Source organism: Lagenorhynchus albirostris, chromosome 10, assembly GCF_949774975.1.
Source record: "Lagenorhynchus albirostris chromosome 10, mLagAlb1.1, whole genome shotgun sequence".
NCBI classification, from domain to species: domain Eukaryota; kingdom Metazoa; phylum Chordata; class Mammalia; order Artiodactyla; family Delphinidae; genus Lagenorhynchus; species Lagenorhynchus albirostris.
In genome coordinates, this window is record NC_083104.1 from 12,432,529 (window position 1) to 12,454,021 (window position 21,493).

The window sequence follows — 21,493 nt, forward strand, 5'->3', positions numbered from 1 at the left end:
ACAACATATCTACAGGTTCTGGGCATTAGAACACAGACATCTTTGGGGGTCATTATTCTGCCTACCTCAGTGTAAAATAACCCAGTTCCCTCACTCCTTGAGTGAGATAGCTCTGAGCATATGTTCTGCACAGTTTCCAGAGTTTCCCAGCAGGCTTTTGCTCCAGCTATCCATGTTGATTACTTGCTCATTAATATACCCTTTCCTGGTTTCCTTCCCTTTCCTGTTTCACTAACCCCCATTTCCTGGAAGAACCTCCCACATTCAAATACATATGGTCCCCAACTTACGATTGTTCTACTTATGATTTTTCAACTTTACAGGGGTGTGAAAGCAATATACCTTCAGTAGAAATTGTACTTTGGATTTTGAATTTTGATCTTTTCCTAGGCTGGTGCTATGTGGTATGATGTTCCCTCGTGATGCTGGGCAGTGGCAGCTGCCTCTCCTGGTCAGCCACACAATCACGAGGGTAAACAACCAATACACTTACAATCATTCTGTACTCAGACAAACGTTCTGTTTTTCACTTTCAATATAGTATTCATTACATTACAGAAGATTTTCAATACTTTATTATAAAATAGACTTTGTGTTAGATAATTTTGCCCAACTGTAGGCTAATGTTCAGAGCATGCTGAAAGTAGGCTAGGCAAAGCTATGATGTTCGGTAGGTTAGGTATATAAAGTGCACTTTCTACTTAACGATATTTTCAACCTACGATGGATTTATGGGGACGTAACCCCATTGCAAGTCAAGGAAGATCTGTACTTCCATTCAAATCTCAGGGTCTACTTCTTTTTCTTTTTTTAACGTCTTTATTGGAGTATAATTGCTTTACAATGCTGTGTTAGTTTCTGCTGTATAACAAAGTGAATCAGCTATACACATATACGTATATCCCCATATCCCCTCCCTCTTGCGTCTCCCTCCCACCCTCCCTATCCCACCCCTCTAGGTGGTCACAAAGCACCGAGCTGATCTCCCTGTGCTATGAGGCTGCTTCCCACTAGCTATCTGTTTTACATCTGGTAGTGTATATATGTCATTGCTACTCTCTCACTTCGTCCCAGCTTATCCTTCCCCCTCCCTGTGTCCTCAAGTCCATTCTCTACATCTGTGTCTTTATTCCTGTCCTGCTTCAGGGTCTGCTTCTTTCAGCTCAATTGCTTAATATCTGTAAACCCTTAGAAGAGTGAATTTCTTTGAGTACTCAAAAAATGATGGGAGTAGGGGCTTCCCTGGTGGCACAGTGGTAGAGAATCCACCCGCCAATGCAGGGGACACGGGTTCGAGTCCTGGTCCGGGAAGATCCCACATGCTGCGGAGCAACTAAGCCCATGAGCCACAACTACTGAGCTTGTGCTGTAGAGCCCATGAGTCACAACTACTGAGCCTGCGTGCCGCAACTACTGAAGCCCGTGCACCTAAAGCCCATGCTCCATAACGAGAGAAGCCACCGCAATGAGAAGCCCGTGCACTGCAACGAAGAGTAGCCCCTGCTCGCTGCAACTAGAGAAAGCCCGCCCGCAGCAATGAAGACCCAACACAGCCAAAAATAAATAAATAAAATAAATAAATTTATATTAAAAAAATTATGGGAGTAGGTCAAACAGACACAGGAGCCAGCTTGAAGGAACTCCCAATAGCCAAATCGAGACAATAAATAATGATTATAAAGGATTACTACCTATTGAATAAAGTAAAGATCCATGAGTCCACTGATAACGAAACAACAAACAGATAAATAAGAAGGGAAAGTTCTTCCTACAGTCAAATCCAACTAATAAATGAAGAAAGGAGGATAGAATCATAAAATCATTATTTGGCAAACATCATAATAATAGCTGATTCAAGCAAGAAAGTTCAGTGGATACTAAAACCAGGGGGTAAAAATTTGGGAATAACAGGAGTTTACGTAGTCTCAAAGTATTTCCCTACAAGGACATTACAAAGGGTAAAAGAGTATAGCTTGACGGTGGAGAAATCTGGTAGCCATCACCTTAAGCAAATTATCTAATTGGTCAATGGGACATATCATCTGCTTTCCAATGTGAGGCACTGAGAGGATCTCAGTGTATTCCTGCCACAAGGGCATAACTTGAATCTAATCATGAAAAAAAGTGACAGAACCAAATTGAGGAACACTCTATAAAACAACTGGCCTGTCCTCTTAAAAAATGTCAATGTCATGAAATACAAAGGAAGATTCAAGAACTATAACTATTCCAGAATAAAGGAGACTAAAAATACATGAAAACTAAAAGAAATACATGATCTTGAGTTTTTATTTTACTATTAAGAACATTATTAAGGCAACTGAAAAAAATTTGAATAAGGGCTTTAGATTAGATAATAGTATTTTATCAATATCAATGGCCCTGATTTTATAAATTGTACTGTGGTCATGTACAAGAATATTCTTATTTTTTATGCTTAGAATACTTAAGAGAATTTTCTTATTTTTGAGAAATGCACAGTGAATTATTTAAGGATGAAGGAACATCATATAAGAAACAAACAGTTCAGAAGAGAGAGACAGAGAGAATGAAACAAATGTAGTAAAATGTTATCATTTGGAGGATCTGGGTAAAAGGTATCCGGGAATTTTTCGGTACTATTCTCGCAGGTTTTGTCTATATCTTAAGTATGGCAAAAATTTAAAAATGTGAAAAGTATAAGGCATTTTAGTCATTGAGTCATTGCCCTGCTTACCTACAGGTTGCTGTGTTGACATTATGAGATAAATAAAATGTCCTCGGCTTTCTTAAGCCACACTGTTTCTGTCTTCACTGTGTCCCAGAGATATGTTGACTGTTGAGTAGAGTTTCTAATACCTGCAACAGAGCACTGGATTGAGAATCAAGAAACTGAAATTTGAGTTCTGGTTCAGTAGTTGTGTGACCTTTGCTAAGTCATTTTACTTTTCTTGACTTCAAACCGTGTCTGGAATGTTAAAGATTTTAGCTGTTCTTTGATTCTTCTTCATCCCTTCCAGAACACTCATTTATGATTCTCTAATGTCCTTTGGATGTTTGAATAACTGAATCTTTTCTTCTGGGTATGGTTCATAATGACTTTGCCTTATAATACATTCCATTTGATGTGGCAACTATGACATCAAAGAAATTTCCAGTGGAAGGTTATTATTTGTTTGTTGTTGTTATTGTGAAGGAGGGAAAAAGCCAGGCAAAATATTCAAGAAAATTATTCAGTCTGTGATTCCACTTATTACATTTCTCACATAGGATATTTTATAAGTTTAGGTAATCAAATTTCATATTAATGACTACTGGGAACAATTTTCTTGGTGTAACAAATTAGCCCTTTTTTCTGAGTTATAATTTGAGCTGGTTTATTTCCAAAACCTCCAGGCATGTGTGAGTTCCTAACTTACACTGAAGGAGAGAATGAACAGACTAGTGGAAACAGCTAGGAACAGGGGAGTTGAGCTGTCACTGAATCAACCCTACAGCTGCTCTGCTCCTTGGTATTTGGCTGGGGGTAGTTCTCTAGTCATTGCCCTTCCTCTTTTTTTTAAATAGAGGTAATGAGGCTTGAATCTCTCTCCTGCCTCTCAGAAGTGCTGCAGTGATGAATGGAAATGCCATTTGAAAACTGCTGTGCATCCTTTGCTAGGGAGATATTTCAGTAACAAAGCATCCTCATCAGAGTACAGTCAGCTCCTGCTATAATGCCAGCACCCAGGGTATTAAGTCTTCTCATATTAGCAGGATCTACAATGTACTGTAGGTAGCCATGCTGAGGGAAAGGAACAGACCGCCCTCTTTCTCCCACACCAGTTATTTTTATTCAGTACTTTCATTTTCTTTAAAACACTTATCATAAGTTGAAATTATTGACTAATTATTTAACTTATTTATCTCTGGTTGCCCGTCAAGAACATAAAAGTTCAAGGGGGGCAGGAACCAAATATGCTTGGTTCTTCTTGTGTCCCCAGCACCCAGCACAGTGCCTGACAGATAGTAGGGGCTCAATAAAGATTTATTTAGTGATGAATGAATGAATTATATAACCCATGATCTAATCTTCCTGTTCCTTTATGACAGTATTTCACCACATATGCCAAGATGCCAAGATAACTGCCCATGAGATTTCAAATTCCAATAACTGAATAGGCAATTTCCCATGAAAGTGATTTTAAAGATACCAATTATAGAGAAGAAATAAATAAGTTGACACATGATACCAAACATGTGGGTCTCTCCTATATCAATGGGAACTTCTTAAGGAGCTTTAGCATATGTATCTGGTAGCACTGAAATGGGTAATTCACCAAGTATCAATAGATTCTTTTTAAGTTTGAAAAGTAATTTGTTTATCTCTTTTATTTTTCTGATGAAGAAATTAACACACATTTTGTCGTGTTAAGTTGCTGTAAAAAGTGCACCCTTTTTTTTTTTTTGTCAGTTTTGAAAAGCCAAACAGTTCATACTACTGAGGCAGAAAGGGGGTGAGGGGGTAGTAGGGATACACACTGAGATTAATCATTTGCCCTAGATAATCTCCAACCTGTGTACCACCTCTATAGGTGATTGATTTTTGTTTCTATACAGCTTTAAAAGGTGAGGCAATTTGTGTGTTGAACCTTCCATCAACCACCTGTGAGGATTTGAGTCACCTGTCCCTCCAGCCTCCTTTGTTCTGGTGCCCAAAGTCTGATGACCTGGAGCTATGCGTGAAATGGGGGTGGGGAAGGGTGGAGACTCTTGCTGACTGCTTCAATTCCTTAATGGTAGTTGAGGTTGGGAAAGAGCCTTTGTTCTTGAAAGCTGTACTTTTTTTTACTCTCTGTATAAATTCTAGGAGGTCTTTTTTGTGTGTATTTTGGACATTTATTTGGGTCTCTTTGCCTTCCTGAAGAATGACATTGATTGTGTTATTGTTCAAAACCCTTCACCAGCTCCCCAACACTCGTAGATAAAGTCTTCAGGATTCACTCCGCACTTAAGTTTTCTTACAATCAAATTCTAGAATACTGTTGTGTTTACGAGCATAGATTCTGGGATTAAATATCTGATTCTGCCTCTTGGATGACCTCGGGCAAATTGCTTAATCTTTCCAAACCTCCTGTTTTCTCATGGAGCAAACAGTGGAACCTATCTCCTGGGGGTTGTTTTGAAGATTAATTAAAATTATGCATATAAAATGCACACTTTTATGGGTACAACATTGTAAAGGCTCAATAAAAGGTTGTTATTTTTACCACCTCTCTCCCCTGATCCAGCAAATGGAACTAATTACTGCTGCAAGCACTATTGCAAGTACCCCCATAATTTACATTTTCTTTCAGACTTCTTTTGCCTCATGCTTTTCCTCACTCCTTCCCCCTCTTTCCCAAGTTCAAATGTTCTTCGTTCTCTGATGCGCTCTCACAGTGTTGCCTCCTGTCTAACTGCTTCCACAAAAGTAATTCCTCCTTTCCTGCTCCCCACACTTCTAAGTGACCTCTCCTTTCTTTAAATCCCGTTGACATTTTTTTCTGAGGTCAAAGTGGCAGCCGCTTGAATCAAGGATGCACTTCTGGACTCCCTTTTGGTGACTGAGATCTGGAGCGTGTTTCTTCCTTTCCCCTGCATCTCTGAGGTAACGTCAGTCCTCCCCTAGCATGCTGCTTGGCCTTAACTGGTAAATGCAACTACCCTGTGATTATGTCCAGCACACAGTAGATGCTCAATAAATATTTATTCAGGGAAAGGATCTGTGTGGAGTGAAAGGAACTCTCTATGGCTACCACGTGTATCATTCCATCAGAAGACCGCATTTCATCCTAAATTTGAAATTTAGGTGTGTGTATAGTGAAGTTCGAAGATCCTTTGAACTTTGAGCCTGGGGAGGATTTGGTGACATGTCAGATATATTTTATGGCTCATGAATTTAGGTTGGTTTTGGGGATTCTATAGGTGAGAGCTGAATCTTTTCAGATCCATAGTTCTCTTCTCTGTGATAGCTACCATTTTCACTCATGATCCAGGTTAAAAGTGATTGCATGGGAAACAGAGTGCTTTGTTATTTGAACAGATTATGATGGATTATTTCTGTCGTCATCTTCCTTCGCAAGATTGTAGAAAAAAAAGATGAAGTCCCCTATATTTTGAAAAAAATGCTTCTTTTCAAGAATAGAATTGGCCTTGGGGCGGGGGTGCTACCTGTGGTTTTGCTCAGCGCAGTTGATACGGGCAAGGTGTTGAGGTTAAAAACAGAAAGGAATTTCCCACCTATATTGTAGGAGTTAAAAGCAGCACTTTCATAACCAGAACACTATATGACCACAGATTATTTGTCCTTGACAGACTAAATGAAATAAGCCTGATACAATTATCTTTTTGATGCAAGGTGGGAAAATTTGCGGGGGAAGCTTAAGTTTGCCTGTTTCTGAAATTCAGGAGACCGTGGTTCTTGTTTCAGTTTCTCTACTCACTGGATGGGGAGATTTGGCCAAGTTGGTATCTTTCCCTGTCTCACAATTTAAAAGATAACTTAATGACTAGGACCCTGCCTCTACTCTTCTAGGTCCAACTAGAAGTTCTCTTCACTCCCCAGGAGAAAACCCAAGTGAGAGAGGGGCTAGGAGTGATTGTAGAAATGTCAGAGTGCTTTGCTTAGAGAAAATGAGAAAAAAGGGGGGAAAAGGACACGGATTCACAAAAGATCAATTTAAGAGGCTCTTTTCCAGCAAACTTTGTCCTTTCTCTGCTTCTACCATGGTTGCATGGTACAGAGCTTTTAGGGAGGTGGTTGTCTCTCTGCACTCTGCCCCTAAGCAGTTTTCTGTCTACATTGTTCCCATTGTTTGGCATTTCTACAGTCACTGCATTGCATGGCTTTCTTTCCATTTCTCCCCTAGTGGCATTACTCTTAACAAAACTCTTCCCCAGCCTGCCTATTGGCAGTTGTGAAACCTGAGGGAGATTGTATATGAATTTCTGCTTGTCTGCAAAGCACAAGGCTTTGTGGGAAAAACAAAAACAGAAACAAAAAGGTGGCTATGCTATTTTGACTAAGGCTTCCAGAGTTTGGGAATTGGGAAGGTGTACTCCACTGGACTATAAAGCATATGTACTCATCTGCATGGGGAGTACTCGAGGCTACCAAAGCCACTGACAGTTGCTAGCTATAATGCCCAGACATTGTAAGCTGTTGTGTGGTGTGTTCAGGAAATCGCAACAATCCTGGGTCACCAAAAGTGGCTCAGCTCAAGCAGATGTCCTACGTTGCATGATATCCAGAAACTTGGATTGAAGTTAAGGCAACGTTTCCCAGTCCTCAATACAGAAGAAAAATAGAAAATACAAGAAATGCAGTCTGTTCCCCAAATCAACCAAATGCCATCTTGCTCCCTGCAGCAGTCCAAAAATCTATTACCAGCCAAAACAAAAGCTAACTAGGAAGAGGAATCTGCTCCTAGCAAAAACGTATTTTTCACTCCGAAGTCAAAATTGTGAATGAATTCACTCATTCAACAAACTGCTATTGACTTTAGGACTGCCCAGTGTTTTTCATTGTCTACAAAACTGCTTGTCTCAATGTATGTACCCAATGGGAAGATAACTATAACTTACGTTGTCTGGGGAAAACGGATTGGAATGAAGATATCTGTAGAATGGTTATTTGAATCTTTCTCCAGAGAAAGACCAATAATTCAGAGGGTGAGTTGAGGGAATGTGAAAATAGGCTTGGAAAAATCTCCCAATGAAAAAAACACTACTAAATATTATGTCCCACTAATATACTTATTAAGAGCAGAATTAGGAAAATGAAACTTCTCTACCAAACTCTTCTTGCTGTCATGAATTTCTATTCTCAGGAATTAATCACATTAAGAATCCAAAGGAAATCCCATATGAATGGATTCTAGATTCAGAAGTATTTTGTATTAGGTTACACTACAGTGTTTTTGACCTCTTGGGGAACAAAGAGGGGTGCAATGTGTGAGTCTGGAGGTAGATGTGTCAAAGTATGGCTTGTTCCTTATTGCTATTCCCAGCCCAAGGCCTAGTTTCTTACGTTAAAAAATCAGGTTTTTTTCTAAACAAGAGAACCAGAAATATTTGTGTTTAGTGGGTAAGGAGTAAGTTGAATAGAGAATTTTTGTGCTTTAAGATCTCACATAATCAGTTTCCATTTTCCAAATACACGCTTCCTATTTCCTTGACACCACAATCCCCAAAGGAAACCTGAACTAACTGCAGGCCACTGATGGGTAGACATATGCAATTAGGGCAATCTCTCATTTGTTTAATGCTTGGGTTTTTTGTATTTCTGCAGTTGAGATTCCACATTGAAGCCCCAGGGCTTGGGAGGTTTATCAAGTTGCTCTTGCAAGCTTCTCTTATCTCACCAGGAAGGAACTCCTCCAGGGATTATGTGGAATGGCTAAAAGAAATTAAATTGGGAGCAAAGCTCCTTCTGGGGCCCATAGCCCCCTTGTATTACTCAGCCTCACCTCATCTCTGCACAAAAACTTTCCTCCTGCCTCAGCTTCCTATTTAGTTACTCTGTATTTTTAGTAGCCCTTTCCTCATGGCCAGAATGCCTCCAGAATCCCCAGCTCCTCTGAGAAGCCTTCTTCCATGTCATCGGAAGCTCTATGATCACGGGGACTTGCTTCTTTCACCCAGAACACCCTCCCTCTGAATGTTGGCTCCTTGAATGCTCACCTCATCATTTTTTTAAAAATAAATTTATAAAGTTATTTATTTATTTTTGGCTGTGTTGAGTCTTCGTTGCTGTGCAGTCTCTCTCTGGTTGCGGCGAGAGGGGGCTACTCTTGGTTGCGGTGCCCGGGCTTCACATTGCGGTGGCTTCTCTTGTTGAGGAGCACGGGCTCTAAGCATGCGGGCTTCAGTGGTTGTGGCTCGCGGGCTCTAGAGAGCAGGCTCAGTAGTTGTGGCACCCGGGCTTAGTTGCTCCGCAGCATGTGGGATCTTCCCGGACTAGGGCTCAAACCCGTGTTCCCTGCCTTGGCAGGCGGATTCTTAACCACTGCACCACCAGGGAAGTCCCTCACCTCATCTTTTAATTCTGAGCTTAGGTAGTAAGATTTGAAGTTTGAGCTCCCCAGCTGACCAGGGTTCTTTTTCCTGTGCTTTCATGCCACGATTTCATCCTCTTGGTGACAGCTCTTATACTGGGTGATCACTTATGTGGATGTTCATCTTTCTTTGTGACTGTGCATTGGAGAGCATGGGCATGGGATGCTTATTTTTATGTCCCTAGTGCTTGATGTAGTAGAAGAAAAGTGCCCCCAAAGGAAAGAATTTTTCAATCACTGGATTACCCATATGATTATACAGACTTTAACAACAGGCTTTCCAAGAGAATTTAATAAATAATATGAGAAGATGCTTATTTTTTGCATGAAGAAAAAAAAAAACCAGTATACAAAATCATATATATCAGGGTTCTAATTCTATATTCATAAATATGTATATTTTATAATTATTGTATATATACATATATAAATATACACAGAGGGAAAAAAGGCTAGAAGAAAGTACACCAAAATCTCACTTGGTTATTTTGATAAACACTATTTTTTCTTACTATTTTTCTCCAGATTGTCTATAGTGAACATATATTAGTGTCATAATTGAAGAAAAAAATAACATTTAAAAATGAATGGTAGATATGAACTATCTTATGATGGCAGGGGTACACCAAAGCCAGTTAGAATAAAATTTGGTGAAATAGAGCATTGTTATGTATGATATTCTAACAAGAGGAAAAATAATACAGGAGCATACATTTTTAGTTAATATTCATAGTGGCCTTTTTTTCATAGTTTTATCAGTAGAGTAGGAGGTATTTAAACCAATTTGCTTCTTATAAGATAGAAAGCAATATATTTTAAAATGAAGGGCTATTGAGATCACAAAGATATGGCATAAAAACTCTTCACTTAAAGGTACCCCAGGGAGTTTATCCTCCTGAAAACCTCCTCCACCTCCACCCTCCTCCCATACACACACACTGGTCCGCTGGAATGATTTACAGGAAAGTTAAGATTAGATTACACTGAGAACCAGAACAAGTCTTTGCTCTGGGTGATGTGGTGTAAAACAGATCAGAGAAATGATTAAAATGTGAGGCTGACCTTAATGGTTACAAAAGAAAAAGACTGAGGCAGAATTTTTCTCCCCACCAAAGCCTGTGGCATTAATCCCAGGTTTATACACCTTTTGTAGGAAGGTCCTTGCAAGATCCTTACAAGGTCATGAAACCTACCCTTTTTCTTGCTGCTCTCAGGGAAGAACTAAATCAATCAAGCAAATGAGATGGCCAGCCCAGTCCTCTGGGTGCCTTTTAGCTACAGAACAGTTTAGTGGTTAGTCTTGGGCCTTAGAGTCTGACAGCCAGGGTTGAAATCTTGGCTTCAAGATTTGACTTCGAATTAGGACTGATGAACTGAGGCTCAGTTTCTCCATGTAAAAAAATGATATACCTATTTCATAGAAATAACCATACTCTGAGTTCCACCCCTACCCAGACTACCCTCCTCCTTTTTTAAAACTGTTGTTTTCTTCTTCAGCTTCAGTGTCTTCCATTTGCTTGCATGTATTTGTTATCACAAATAGTCCTTTACTTTTTCCTCTCTCTGACTTACTATTATTTCCGTATATTGATCTCAGGTTTGGGTCTTAAATTAGACCCCTGTACTCTGAGTCCTCACTTCTGGGCAGTGCCTCTCTTTGCTCCATTTTTCCTTCTATCTCAAGTGCCAAATTGGCTTTTGGGCTCTGTGTTCTACACTCCTGGTCCAGATTTAGCCTGCAGACCATTTTATAATGGAAAAACAATAAGTTTTATGCATATAGACCTCAAGTTTAAGTTCTGCCTTTTACAAGCTGTGTGATTTCAGGTAAATTGCTTGCATCTCTGAGGCTGAGTATTCATTTTTCTCCTCTCTAATGGAGGGACAATGGTACCTGCCCTGTACCCACTCCCTGGGGGAGGCGGGTCAATTAAAAGGATTAAATGTAAATGATCTATGTGAAGTTCCTAGCAGAGGGCTATGTACACAAAGAATGTTTCTCCCTCCTTTTTCTTTCATAAGTCACCACTGTAAATTTGTTTTTCTTCCCTCCAGGACCACCCTGTCTTGTTTATGTTAGTAAGACAGGCTGCGGTGCAGACTGTCTTACTAATATACCCAATTCCGATTAAAATGCTACGTAATTCAGGGCAGCCCCCCATTAGGAATTCATGACCATTTTGTCAGGGCCCAGGCTGAAATTTACCTTGTCAGTTTAATCTTATGGGAGAGAGGGAGGGAGGCAAGGTGCAAAGGAGAGGACTGCATGGTCTGACCCACTGTGCACCCAGAGCTACTTTCATGAAGTGAGTGAAACTGGTTTTGCTTCATATTAAGTAGAATGTAACTGACAAAATTGGAGTATGTCAGGAGGGCTATCACATTTATTTTAAAAAAAAGAAAGACATCCTTTTAATGTCTTACGGCCTCTGGATAGAATTTTTTTCTGGGGAACAGAGAGAACCCTGAATAAAAATATCCCACCAACTCCACAAACTTGGTGATTGTACAAAAGCCATTTGTTTCCAGGTATGTCATATACACCCTTGCAACTGCCCAGTTATATGAATTTCACATTTCCCCCTTTAAGCTTTGGAGCTAAACATTGAGTTTGTTACTAATTTTACATACGCCTTCCATGATTTACTGCTAAGGAAAGAATGAGCTTGGCATTTCCTCCACAAAATCTTTCAAATTTTCTGAGCAGGTAACAGAGAGGAGAGTATAGGAGAACTGAAGGTTAGAATTAAAATTTAGCCTGATGTGAACACAGTTTTGATGGGTAGTTTAGAACTTCCCAGCACATAAATCTTTAAAGGGGAAGAGAGAAGAACATTAAGACATAGAGAAAGTTTTCAGTGTTATCTCCCATGGGTTCTCCTGTATGTACTTACTCCGCTTTCCCCAGGTGCTCTGTGACCTCCAGCCTCTCACCTTCTATAGATACTCCCACCTCCACCTTAGAAGGGTGCTGGATGGATGGAGAGGAAACTGGAAGTGACGGGCCCCATCATGATCACCCACTTACAGAACTGTACGGTGTCACCAAATGATTACTCCTATGGGCCTTGGTTGTCTTTTCTGTAAATTGCGAAGAATAATAGCCAATTTATCAGGACTGTTTTGGAGATTAAATTAAATCCTCAGTTTCTCAGGATCTGTAGTACAGAATAGTAGCCTGAAATATACTAATGGTCAAACAGCTGTGGGAAATGCTATGTAATTTATATTAGTACCATCAAGTCGCCGAGGAGTTCTACAATACAAGAAACCCATTTAGTTCTGTTAACGTGTGCTGGGCAATGCTGAACCAGCAGGTACAAAAATAATGAGTTCCCTTGCCATCTCCTTATTCTTACCATATACGCTAAGTTCCTGACTTGGAGTACAGAGAGAAGGAGCTGGTGCTAGTATTACTGCAAAGGGGGGAGGGGGGAGGACTGAGAAATCATGCCCACACCAGATTAGATCAAGTCCTGCAGGGATTCTATGCCAAAGTCATTCCAGAGCTCTGGATGGATGATGACCCTCAAATTCATCTTTTAAGAAACATTTTTCCTCCAAGTAATCCCTTATGAATAATAATAAAAAACTCTATTTGCAAGCAGGGTGAGAGTGAAAGAACTGAGGTGAAGAAAGCATTTTCGGTTGTAGTTAGAATGCATCAGAAATAGTTAAAATCCCCCTATCAGTGAATAGAAAGGCAGAAAGCATGGTTTTCCCAGCAAAGTGTTAGGGGTGTGTAATGTTTTTTTCCAGTAATGAAGAAAAGAAAATGCCCTGGAAGATGAAGACAGAGAGAGGAAGCAAACACCAAGTAAAGGACTGATTGTGGTGTCCTTGGCAAATAAAGGAATGAATAAATAGAAAACCACATGAGAGAAAATAATGGACTTCAGTATTGTTTGTTTGTGAAAGAATGGAGATGACTCCTTTTTGTCAATCGCACAGCCAAATTAGAAAATTTGATAATCAAACATTGCATTTGTTTTTATATTCATGGCATCAGTTCAGTTTCTCATTAATTAAACAGGCAAATTTGGGAATGCCTGTTTTAAGAAGCTGATCCAGAAATAACCTTGTAAAATCAGGTTAGAGATACATTATATGCCCTGAGGGCAGCCCGAAGCAAAAGGGAAAATATGAAATTAGAAAGTGACCTATAATAGTCACTTCATTGGTAAAGGTGACATAACCTCCATTACCAATCAGGACCTAGTTTGATGTCTAATTTTACTGGCTGTCGAACTTATCAAATTAAATTAAGTACAAATGAGGAAATACTTGGCTAGGGAAAAAAAAGTGCTATGCCATTTTGCTTTCTATCAACTGAAAACCAAACCAAGTAGCACGGACTAGGAAAAAGAAGCTCAAATATTTTATTGGAGGAGGAATAAAAGGGATATTTTTCCCCCCAAAGTGGCCTGGGAAAAGGTAGTTGGCAAAAAAACACTTGGATTTCCTGGTGACTGCTATATATCCAGAATAGAGAAATGGTTGTTGTTTTTTGTTTTCATTTATTCCACTAATATTTGAGTGTTGATTATGTGCCAGGTTCAAATCATTGCTTTATGGGATAAACAATGCCTCCTCCCTGCTCTGGGCTCCCTGCTCTGGGCCTAATGCTTCGGTGTCATTCCCCTTTCACTGTTTTTCTTCGATAGTCCACTACTCTCTGTAGATATTTGAAGACAAGAATCCCCAACAGGAACCCCCACACCCACCCCGACCCCTGCCCAAGGCTGCATCCAAGGCATCTCTAATTCTTGATGTTTCCCACATGTACTCGGCAATACCCACAATGCAGAAGTTTTCCTGACCCTCTGCTCTGCCCTTGTGCTAAAATATGTCCTGAAGAAATGAGAACTTGAGGATATAGTGCATTTTTGGAGCAAGGGCACCAACAGTTGTTGAGAAATGAAAAAGATAAGCTCTGCACAGCAACCTAGAAGGCTGCTGGACCCAGAGCAATAGAGGGAGGGCAGAGTTCTCAATGGGCAGGAGTCTGACCGGGGCAAGTTAACAGTTCCTCCCTGGGCCTAGGTTTTTCTGCCAACAAATGTGGGCTGTGGACAAAGATGCTCCTGGTTCAGACACTCATTGTTTTCCTGTGCAGCTTACTTGCTTCAGCATTTCAAGTTCTTTTCTCCACCTTAGAAATGGGAAGGAAGGTGATGATTTTTTTCCTAAGCGATTCATGAAACAAGGAATTTTACCAAGAAAGAAATCCTTCATCCTTCCTTGCCTGCGCTTTCTTTCTCCCTTTTCCTTGCCTTTGCTCAGCTGGCACCTGCTTGCTCTCAGTCCCTTTTTACAATTTCATCGTTCCTGGTGTGATAGCATGTCCGTGGAAGCAGGTGCCATCTAGAGCAGCCTTTGAAAAAAGTTTCTCTGCTTTATCAACCTGCATTTTCAAGTGGGTCCTTTTTCCTCCACCTATACCTTTAAATCTTCCCCCTCCCCCACTTTGTGGAACTGGGATCCTACCTAAATCTAGCTCCTTCTGTTGTAAATTTCACACACAGTACCCGTGAAACACTTAATTCTGCAAAACTGTTTCTGTATATTATTTGGATGAAAAATGCCAACTGTAGAGAAGTTCTGTTTTCTATCAATCATTTACTTGTCTCAGCAGATATCCCCCCACTGATATGTGGACTAATATGGATCTAGGCGTAATGACAGCTGTTAAAAGAGGAATAACATGTAATACATTTTGGAATATTACATAGCAGCATGATTTAGACTTTGATGGGGAATATGATACTACTAAAAAAAAAAATCAAATTTTAACAAGACCCTTACAGAAAAGGAATGTGACATATCCAATGTATATATCTCTTTTACCACGTTTAGCTATACATGGGATACAGTAATATACCTTTTTTCTTCAAATGAACTTTTCCTTCCCTTAGGTCTGGTCAGTAATATTTAAAATATAGAAATCCTATTCAGTAAAATATCTTCATTAAAATATTTATTTCTTCCCTTAGAAAAAGAATTCAAAACTTTTTAGGGCCTAGTTTTAAAAAGCAACATGCTATATAGGTAATTTATTTTGGTGGTTGTTTTGGGGAATGTGAAAAATATCACCACTGCAACTAGAAAGAACTATAAATGCTACATTATTGCAAGTGTTCTAAAAAAATCAGAACAAAACTAATTTATTATATAGTTCTGTCTTCATTATACACCACATGTTGGTGAGTTAAACACAACAAAATTATTGTCTTTTAAAAGTGTCTACTAAAGATAAAAAGAATAAGGTAACAATTAACATGTAGTTAGTTACATTAAAAAATCTGATATACATATTTCTATTGCCTGTTAGCTTGTTCTAAGCCTTTTAACTATTACAAAAAAAAAAGTTGTTCAAAAGCAAACATTCAATTCAGTTGATACAACATTACAGTACAGTCAACTAACATCATTCAACAAAGGTAACAAGTCTAGCCTTAGCTTCTCCAGTTACAAGTCTGTAGACCAAATTGCTACAAAAAGTTCAATGCTGCTTCACAACCGTGTGTTAGCTTTTTGGAGGACATGGTACTGTCTGCTCATGGCTTCAGAAGAAGGGGTCATGCTACTGGTAAAAGCACAGGGGAACCCCAACCTGTCATTAATCATTTTATTTAGCATTTAGTCAGAACAGCATTATTGAGTTTAGCACAACAAATAAAACAAAATCATAATCATAATAATGATGAGAATAAAAACCAAACACAAACTGGAAGCCTAGAGACGCTGCCAGCTGTGTCAAACCCTTGCGATACGCTATACTAAAAAAATTTGAAATATCCACCCATCCTCTCCACTCTGCCACAAACTAGCAAAGTCAAAAATACAAAAGTCTTCAACTTGTTACTTTTGCAGAATAAAGCAAAAACGTCTTTGTGCTCCTTACTACCAGAAGCAAAATATCCACTGAGTTACCACATGTAATAGCTTCTGGAGGTGTCAACTTGGGTTGGCTTGGTGTCTGCAGTACCATCTTTGTCTTTCTCGCTGTCACCTTCCCAGAGGTTAATGAGTGGTGGGTACAGCTCATTTAGTGGGATTGAAGAGGTTTTTTGCATATACTTTTTTAATGAATGGTGGTAGTTTTTCCTCTTAAATCTTTTGGCAATGTACACAGCAATGGATGCAAGGCTAATGACGGCAAACATGGACCCCATAACTGCAGCAAGGGCTGTACTGGTTTCTTGATCAGAAATGTCCAGCGCGAAGGCGGCATTTTTGGTTGTGACATTAACACATGACTTTTGAGTCTGCTGATGAATATTGGACACTGTGAGACACACTTCATAATCTGTGGAAGGCTGCAGGTGTGTTAGGTTGTATTCGTGAACATCTACCGGGACCCTGGCAGTGTATGTTATGTGGGGATTGTCAATCTTCATGGTGGCAGATGACCATTTTAAGTTTGACGTCATGACATTGGAATTAACTTTCCAGGACACTAAAATGGAATGAGATTCTGTCTGCTTGACATATATTTTCAGCACCTGGGTACCATCCAGAAGGGTTCCATTAACCTTAATTGTCACCACTCGAGTGTCTGCCCCTTCAACATTCTGGGCAACACAGGTGTATCTTCCTGAGTCTTCAGTTTGTATGTTAGATATTTCCAATGTACCTTCACTACTTAGTTTGTATTTATCTGAAAGCGTTTCCACAGTTATCTTATTTCCAAGGGGAGTGACCCAGTAAATTTCAGGTTCTGGCTCGGCCATGGCCCGACAGTCTAGGAGAACTGTTGTGCCAGTATCCATGTTTAAATGATTTGGGAATGTGTCATGAGATATCATTGGGAGGCACTGTTCACCTGAATCCTGAATTAAAACTTCCTTCACCTGCTGCCCTCTATATTCGGGCGGCATGGCACAGAACATGGATAAGGGCTCCATGAAGCGGATGCTTGTCTTGTTGGAATTAATCCAGTGGATAACACAGTCACACCTCAGGGGATTGCTGTGGATACTGATCTCACGCAGATTAGGAAGGGATTCTACTGTCTTCTGGTAAACGGCATTCAAGGCATTGTTGTTCAACATCAAGCTTTCTAGGGCAGGGACACTTCGAAAAGCCAAGCGGTGGATGTAAGATAATTTGGGGTTATTGGTGGCTTCTAACTTTGTGAGTTCAGGCAAGTTATCCAGGGCATAGCGGTCCACAGAGACAAGTTCCCCCATATTGTTGATTCCCAGTTCTTTTAACCGGAGCATATTTTTGAAGTCCCCTTCCTGGATTTTGTGGATGGGGTTTTTGTTGAGGTCTAAGAATTTCAAATTTGGAACTTTTTGCAGGGCAAGTTGAGGGACTTTGACCAGTTTGTTATCATAAAACGACAGGCTCTCTAGGCTATCCAAGCCCACCAAGGCGTTTCCAGGAATATCAGTGAGATACATTCCTGCCAAAACTAAGCTTCTCAAATTTGAGAGGGGTTTGAAGTTCATATCCAGAATTCCAATCACGGGGTTTTCCCCAATCATGAGAATTTCCAGGTTGGGGGTTGAATCAAACCAGCGGCTATCTATCACTTTCAATCTGTTGGAGTTTAGGTGGAGCCTTAAAAGATTTTTTAAGCCTGAAAAAGCATTAGCAGAAATAGTGCTAATCTGGTTATGGTTGATGTAGAGTTCTTGAAGGTTGCTGAGATCTTGCAGACAAAAATCATTCATTTCCGTAATCTGATTTTCCTCCAAATGCAGAGTAGTGAGCTGGGTCAGGTTTGCCAGCCCTACCTCCTTAATATTTGTAAAGTTGTTTTGGGAGAAATCTAGCTCAGTCAGGTTGAAGAGCTGCTGAAGCTCATCCACGGTCTTTGCGATGTTATTGCTCTGTAGGAGAAGCACTTGAGTGTCACTAGAAAGGTTGCTGGGAATCCTCGTTAAGCGGAGATCATTGCAATCAACGGTGGTGGCTTCTCTGTATGTTGACTGCGGGGTAAACCAGGGCCTAATTTCACATACACAAAGTTGTGGACACTCGCTATTTTGTAGGGAAGACCCAGTTAATGAAGTCATCAGCAAGCTCAGCACCATTCGGCAAACTGCTAAAGCAAAGCTCATCCTAGCCATGCTGGCTTGCTGAGCAAGCTCGACTCCTGGTAATTGTTAAGTGTTAACAAAAGGTGAACACTGTATAGCGGTATGAAGGACAGCAAGCAGAAAATGTAAACATTCAAGCAAGGTCTCTGTTGAGATGTGCAGAATTCCAGAGTCTGAAGGGATGGTTTCCTGGAGTTTTTGAAAGGCAGGAAACAGTTTGGAGTCTTTTACCTGTGTCTCTCAATTCCAGGCATGCGCACAGCTCTGTGACGTAAGTTATTTCAGCCAAATCACAGTCTGGAGATGTGCCTGAAAATTAGATTAGGACAAATATTATGTTTATTCCATATACTTTCTAATACATTATAGCTTTTCTTTTGTCTACTAAAAAGGCATAATCACTTATAAATCTAATAACAATGTTCAAAGAAACTCAAGCTTTTAAACTGTAGAATACTTTTCATATATTATTACACTTAGTAGTTTTAGTGTTCCTTCACATTTACAATTAAATTGGGTCCACTTGTATTACTGGGTAAAAACATTAAACACACATTGCACATACACACACCCATTCACACACACATACACACACACGCACACACACACACACATAATAGAAACACTTAGAAAAGCCCACAGATGTCATTTCTTTAAAAACAAAGGTGACTTAGAAACTACGTATATTCATGGCTCCAAAAAAATCAAAAGGTAATTCCTCATGAAAGCAAAACATGAAAGCCAGTTTATTAAAGATTCAAAGTTCATTTTTAATTATTTATATTTTAATTAATACTTCATTTGTTTTTAGGAATTCTTTCTTTTCCAAATGGTACATTCTGTAGAAATATTCAGCCAAACCTGATCTAGCTTAATTATTCTTATGCAAAAAATTAATCTAACAGAACTACAAAAGAAAAATACCAGTTTTTCTTGTATTCTCATAGCCACATCTGATCTTGACTGAATAAAATTGTAAAAGGACTCTATTCCACCACACTACTGGTCTTCATTAAAAATACAAATACACTTATACATGTATATATATATATATATATATATATATAATCTCACATGCATGATTTCATCAATCTCGTGGGAATGTCATGGCCACTTAATAGTCATGGATATACACCATGAATATGTAATTTAACCTTTTAAAGCCTCAGCTCCTTCAACCATCAAATAGGGTTGGTCATAAAAGTATCTCTCTTACCGGACTACTGAGAGAATTAAAGGAATCTATGTAAAGCTCTTTGTGTAGTGCCCAGCAGATATTAAATTCTCATGAAGGTTAATTGTATTTATTATCATCTTCTTATATCGCTCATCTAGTTAATTTTAGCTATGTAGTGGTTATTGGAGGATAAGTAAAAGAAGGAAAGCTGGAGATATTTGATTTTATTTAGCTATCATCTGTTGATTTTGATAAGGTCTTCTGAGGTCAAATATGTACTGCTCACCTGCTTGTAAACATCATATAGTAGCTAATGCTGCTAGTTTTCTGGATTCCAATCAGGTGTAAAAAGCCATTATGGATCCAGTGTCTGTCTTGCTTTCCCAAGACTACTCTAGTCACTTGCTAAGATATGGAAAGTAGAGATATATATTTCCTTATACTTGTCTTGTTATAATGTACTTCAGCTTTCAGTACTGAAGGAACTTAAGTGACTAGTATTTTCTTTATCTTCATAAGATTACTGTAAGGATTCAATAAAATAGAGCATATAATATATTTGAAGCCCTAGTGTTCAACACACAGCAGGCTCTCAACTCATATTTGCTACTATTACTACCTTCATACTTTGCAAAACACAGTTATCCTTGTGATGGACCAAGAAGTATAATACTACAAACAGCCAGTCCTAAAGTTCTGTATTTGTTATAGTTTAGTAGAAAGAATGAAAAATTCTACATTTTTTGGTTTGTTTTACAAAATACACAAACCAAGTTACCAGCTAACAAGATGGAGTTTTAAAAAACCATCCAGTCCAGGTCTGGCAAATCAGAAGTGGGAGAAGGAAGTGTATGTGTTGCATAATGCTGGATCCTTGCTATTCTCTGTGGGGAGAAACACACTGACATTCTCCTCTCCCCTGATCTGGATAGTTTACCATATATCATGGACATGCAAAACTTTTCAGTATTTGACACTATCTGATTTTGACTTTTATCAAGAAATTCCATAAAATAAAAACATACCTCAGAGAATAGCATTTTCCAAATATTATTAACTCCACAAGTTTATTCCACTCTTTTGTTTCCATATAGAGTAATCCTAAAACAGGGACAGTGGTCACAATAAATGTTCAGTTAAGAACATTTCTGCCACAGGTTATTCCTTAATTGTAATTCAAAATAGAAAACTAGAATAAAATCTACCTTTCGTAACTGAGATGGAATTTCAACTAATTTCTGTTTTGACTGAATTGAAGAAAACAGCAGGAAGTAAAATATGTATTAGTAAGTCATGTGAGACTCCCAAAGCAATCTGTTACCATGAAAAAATACCTTTTATGGGGCTATACTTTGAATATTGTCATGAGTGATGCCTCCATTTTAGTTTAAGTTATATGACTTGAGGTTATTATATTGAAATATTCAAAATTCTCTTTGACACACACACACACCTCTTTAAACACACAAACAAACCTCACAAGCTCAGAATGTCAGCTGTCATATCAAACACAGAGGGAAGACATTTTCCTTTCTCAAACCTGCATTTGGCTCCTTTGGGAGTAGAGAATGAAACTTCCTTAACACAAAAGGAGGTGTTTAAGATGTTTCTATTTGTATAACATTGTAAATTCTCTTTAGCATTTTTTCCCAGACTTACTTTTGAACATGAAATTATATATAAAACAAAGCTTCAGAGCCCCTATACCATTTTATATGTTTAAAACTTAGGTTATATCTCAGGACCTATTCACTAACAGTGTTTAAAAGTAAATCCATTATCGCAACAAGAGAAGAAAACTACAGACCAATACCTGATGAATATTGGTGCAAAATTCCTGAACAAAATACTAGCAAACTGAATTCAATGACACTTTGAAATGATTATACACCACGACTAAGTTGGATTCATACCTCGAATGTAAAGATGATTCAATATATGAAAATCAACCATTGTAAGACACCATATTAACTAACAGACGAATGACAAAACCCACATGATCATCTCAGTTGATGCAGAAAAAGCATTTGACAAAATTCAGGACCCTTTCATGATAAAAACACTCAACAAACTAAGAATAAAAGAAAAGTGCCTCAACATAATAAAAGCCCTATATGAAAAGCCCACAGTCAAAATCAGACTCAGTGGTGAAAGAGTGTAAGTTTTTCCTCTAAAATCAGGAACAATGCAAGGATTGCTACTCTAGCCTC

At 38.9% G+C, this 21,493-nt stretch overlaps 1 protein-coding gene across 1 annotated transcript in view; it reads right to left on the reverse strand.

Annotated features, from left to right (window-relative positions):
* Window positions 1–15,076: 15,076 nt before the first annotated feature.
* LRRN1 (leucine rich repeat neuronal 1) overlaps window positions 15,077–21,493 on the reverse strand; it is a 37,199-nt gene continuing 30,782 nt past the window's right edge. Inside the window, exon 2 of the mRNA XM_060163880.1 lies at window positions 15,077–18,415. Within this exon, the coding sequence (XP_060019863.1) occupies window positions 15,986–18,136 (2,151 nt within the window). The 5' untranslated portion in view covers window positions 18,137–18,415 and the 3' untranslated portion in view covers window positions 15,077–15,985. The remainder of the gene's footprint in view (window positions 18,416–21,493) is intronic.